At 43.1% G+C, this 4646-nt stretch overlaps 1 protein-coding gene across 1 annotated transcript in view; it reads right to left on the bottom strand.

Moving 5' to 3' along the window:
- Window positions 1–409: 409 nt before the first annotated feature.
- The window catches only part of blw (ATP synthase subunit alpha blw, mitochondrial), a 6988-nt gene continuing 2751 nt past the window's right edge, over window positions 410–4646 (bottom strand). The window contains exons 2-8 of the mRNA XM_027356918.2: window positions 3916–4021; window positions 3530–3658; window positions 3197–3392; window positions 2731–3023; window positions 2122–2606; window positions 1799–1943; window positions 410–1097 (exon numbers count right to left, since the gene is read on the bottom strand). Coding sequence (XP_027212719.1) covers window positions 865–1097; window positions 1799–1943; window positions 2122–2606; window positions 2731–3023; window positions 3197–3392; window positions 3530–3658; window positions 3916–4021 — 1587 coding nt within the window. The 3' untranslated portion in view covers window positions 410–864. The remainder of the gene's footprint in view (window positions 1098–1798; window positions 1944–2121; window positions 2607–2730; window positions 3024–3196; window positions 3393–3529; window positions 3659–3915; window positions 4022–4646) is intronic.

Raw genomic sequence — 4646 nt, 5'->3', positions numbered from 1 at the left:
TCGTCTATGTAATGCTACAGAAAAGGGGTACATTAAGCATTTAAGGGAAATCATTTAGTCTTTATATGCATACTATTTAATGTTTTGTTTGACAGGTTGAGTATTAGATAATTTACAAAATGTTTTCAACCACTTTTTGCCCTTTTAATCTCATCAGATTGTAAGCCATTTATATTTCCTTGTTTTCACTGACGAATTTAAGTTTTTCATAGTCCAGCTATGACGTTAATTTAACATTGCAAACGGATGTGAGGCTTAGCTTCCCTTAATTAAAAATGTTATTCCGTTCCTGATTCAACTGCATGAAGCCCACAGCATAGTTTGCTGCTTGCTTCATTAGTGCCAGGAACTTAATATAAAACTTTTACATTTCATTTTATTCTGGTACCAATGGTAATCAAAGAAAAGGTAAGAAAAAGGTCCCTCTTTATTAAGAACCTGTACAGACTCCTCCAAATTCGACTATCCTTATAGATCATACTTTGGTACGACAAGTCTTCATAAAGGGACATTATTTATAATTATTATATACACAATCTGAAATAAAAATGGAAAAATTTTCATGTTTTACTCTGCAGGATGTGTTCTCAAAAAAAAAAAGACATGTTGACATTGGCTGTAACATATATACATCATTTTCTCACGTTAAAGTCCCTTGGGGCAGGTGCAAACCAAGCATTCATGTGCATTTCAAAAAGATAACTTAATTTTGCTCTCGTAACATAACGTGCTAGGGTTACAACTTGACTACCCCCGTCCCAAGGGCCTTCAACAGCACCCCCCATTAGCAATCTACCCTAGCCCACTGGTTGGTTGGTTGGTTCCCTAGCCTGTCTTCCAAAGGAAGGACATCGCCTTTCCTGTTTAGGCCTGGAAGGTGGCCAGGAAGTCTGTGACGATCTGCTTCAGCTTGGCATCGCTCTCTGGGGTGATGTGTCCCTCCTTGGCAATGTTGTCAAGGAGTCCCTGGTGGCTGGTCTTCAGCATGGCCATGAACTCCTGCTCGAACTTGGTGATCTTGGAGGGGTCCATCTTGTCCAAGTGGCCACGCACACCGCAGTAGATGACGGCAACCTGTTCCTCAATGGCCATGGGCACTGAAAGGAGTAAATTATGACCGCTTAGATTTATAGATTTTACAAATAAAAGTTTGCATTAAAACTCAGTCAGACATTTAAAGATCTCAAAATAGCAAATTTTGATTCCTTGTTACAAATACACATCTATAGGGTTGACAATTTAGGCACATTCTTACTGGGATAGCAGTAGACTCACATTCAAGGGTAAGTAGCTTATTGGTAACTCATTTCCAATTTGTGTAAAAGGTAATTTTTACCAAGAGTGACACACCCTCCAGAGACTAATCCCAATTCCAGGGTATCATGTGAACCTTAAAATATAACTTAACTTTTCCTACCTTCTATTTATTCCCTAGATGGGGGGGAAGCCCCCTGTACCTCCCATTTAACACCTCATGACAACTTCTAGAAAACAGACTATTAATAAGAACTCTGGCTCTGCGAGTGTGTTGTGGAGAGTGCGCTGTGATCTGCTCTGCAGCAGACCTTTTCATCCTTTATCAGTAATTCAGAGGCTGCTGCAGCTTAAACTTTCTTAACCAATTTCTTATGCTCTATACGATGGCAGTGTCCTTTTCCCTCTATCTCCACACATCACTCTAGGTAACTTGTACTTTTAAAAATAACCTGTCTTTTTTACAAAAATTGCTAATCAAACCCATTCAGGGTAACATTTTCATCATCCCTGCACCAGTACACATGACCGATTTCTTGCTTACCATACTGTCCCTGCTTCAAGAGCTCAGTAAGACGAACACCACGGTTAAGCAGCTGTTGGGTGGAAGCATCCAAGTCAGAACCGAACTGGGCAAAAGCAGCGACCTCACGGTACTGGGCCAATTCCAGCTTCATGGAACCTGCAACCTGTTTTCAGAGGAAAATAACCAAAATCAGAAGACCATAAATGAAAGCAAGTTGGAACTACTTCAATGTACACATCAATGGGTGAATTCTTCCTGAATGCCACATGAAATGTAGAACTGACAAAGAATTAAAAAAAAGTGGCAAGCTATCACTTCGTGCAACTCCAACATCCGCATACCTGCTTCATGGCCTTAGTCTGGGCAGCGGATCCTACACGGGATACAGACAGACCGACGTTGATGGCAGGACGAATACCCTTGTAGAAGAGCTCAGTCTCCAAGAAGATCTGTCCGTCAGTGATGGAAATCACGTTAGTAGGAATGTAGGCAGACACATCACCAGCCTGGGTCTCGATGACGGGCAGGGCAGTGAGAGAGCCACCTCCATTGGTGTCGTTCATCTTGGCAGCACGCTCAAGGAGACGGGAGTGAAGGTAGAACACATCACCAGGGTAGGCCTCACGACCGGGAGGACGACGCAGCAGCAGGGACATCTGACGGTAGGCCACAGCCTGCTTGGACAGATCGTCGTAGATGATCAGGGCGTGCTTGCCATTGTCACGGAAGAATTCTCCCATGGCACAGCCAGAGTAGGGGGCCAAATACTGCAGGGGAGCAGCATCAGAGGCAGTGGCAGACACCACAATGGTGTACTTCATGGCATCTGAAGAATTGGAAAATAATAAGTCAGATATATATATATCAAAATGCAAGATTCAAACTAAGTATGAATATTCCCTCATTACGCAAATATAATTAACAAGCATTACGGTAGATGGATCACTTACCAGCATCAGTGAGCCTCTTCACAATCTGGGCCACAGTGGACCTCTTCTGGCCAATAGCAACGTAGATACAGTACAGTTTCTTCTTTTCCTCAGCAGCATCGTTGAATCGCTTCTGGTTGATGATGGTGTCGATGGCAATGGCAGTCTTGCCAGTCTGACGATCACCAATGATCAACTCTCGCTGGCCACGACCAATAGGCACAAGAGAGTCTACGGCCTTGATGCCAGTCTGCATGGGCTCCCTCACAGAGATACGAGGGATGATACCAGGGGCCTTCACACCCACACGAGCCCTGAGCAAGACGCAACACTGATCAATTAAAGTGATCACTTATAACCAGCAAATAACTAATTAGTGATACTAGTCTGTTCTGCATATTCAACAGAAAATGTTTTCCAATACTTGATAGGAAAACCTAAGCTTTCAATTAATCTAACAGTAATATTAATCAATTGCAACACCCACCTCAGGCCACCAGTGATAGGACCCTTGCCGTCAATGGGGTTACCCAGAGCATCCACAACACGGCCCAGGATGGCCTCACCAACAGGCACGTCCACAATGGCTCCAGTACGCTTCACGATATCACCCTCACGGATAAGCTTGTCATTACCGAACACGACAACACCAACGTTATCGGGCTCCAAGTTGAGGGCCATACCTATGGGCAAAGTAGAGATGTATTAAGTTGTTAAGTCATACCATCGTGTATTTCAAGCACTATGGCAAAAGCAAGACGTGAACCCCTAAAATAACCTTTTGTTCACCCATATACCATTACAAAAAATCCATACAAACCCTTAAGTCCAGAGGAGAACTCCACCATCTCCTCAGCCTGGATGTTCTTCAAGCCATAGACACGGGCAATACCGTCACCAATGCTCAGCACACGTCCTGTCTCTTCCAGGTTGGACTTGGGGGCAGCACCTGAGAATTATTACCAAGATATTTCATTTCTTCATATCCATATTATTGACAAGTATTCTCCCTAACATATGCATGGTCTAGTTAAATTACCCATGGAACACCCAGCATAAAGCGAGAGTTAAGAATTTGATCAATATTCAATAGACTTGCACTGACCCTGCCTTCCATTAATTACAAGGACAATTTCAAAAATACCTTACTAAATCTTCCCCCTCCCCTTTATAAAACTCCTAAACTGAGCTCAATAAAGAACCTACCCAGGATGCGCTCCTCAAGGATGGTGGACACTTCGGCCGAGGACACCACATTGCTGGTGGTGAACTTGCGGGACACAATGGCCGCAGCTGGGAGGACCTTTGCGACCTGGAAAGAAAGAAAGAAAGAATTAGAATATAACGTTATGAAGGTGGCAAAAATATTACCTGAAGACTTTGGATGGCAAGGTAAGGGTTTCTGGCTAAGAACTTCAAAGATTTGGTCAAAGCCACAAATTATGCTAAATAAGCCATTTCTAAATTTAATAGATTAAATAGATTATAAAATGTTGATACAGGACTCCACCCACCCCCTTCAATCCTCTCCTCAGACAGCCCACAGCCAAAAATGACAAACCATCTCCACATCCTAAGGAGGGGGGGAGGGGGGGTTAGTTCTTTAAGCTAAACTACAAAGGAGGTTGGCAAGACCTGCTTTGCTGGAAATATAACAGCCGTGTGCCAATACAGTGCCCCTGCATCATGCCAATGTCACATGCTTCCCGATTGCACTCCAGAGGGAGGCCAACAAAGAAAGACTTATACTGGCAAGTGAAGAACTTAAAAAGACCAAATAACTGTTGAGCGTGAACAAATCTTGCTACAATATACAATGGCCGGCTTCAAACTGCCAAACCTCACAGCTGCAAATGAAAGTGTGAAACGCACAATGCGCGGACAATTCTAAATAAGGCTATAGATCAATCTTAAAACATGTAAATTAAGTATAACAA

Source organism: Penaeus vannamei, chromosome 36 (assembly GCF_042767895.1).
Source record: "Penaeus vannamei isolate JL-2024 chromosome 36, ASM4276789v1, whole genome shotgun sequence".
Lineage (NCBI taxonomy): Eukaryota > Metazoa > Arthropoda > Malacostraca > Decapoda > Penaeidae > Penaeus > Penaeus vannamei.
This window is presented reverse-complemented; position numbering and strand designations above follow the sequence as displayed.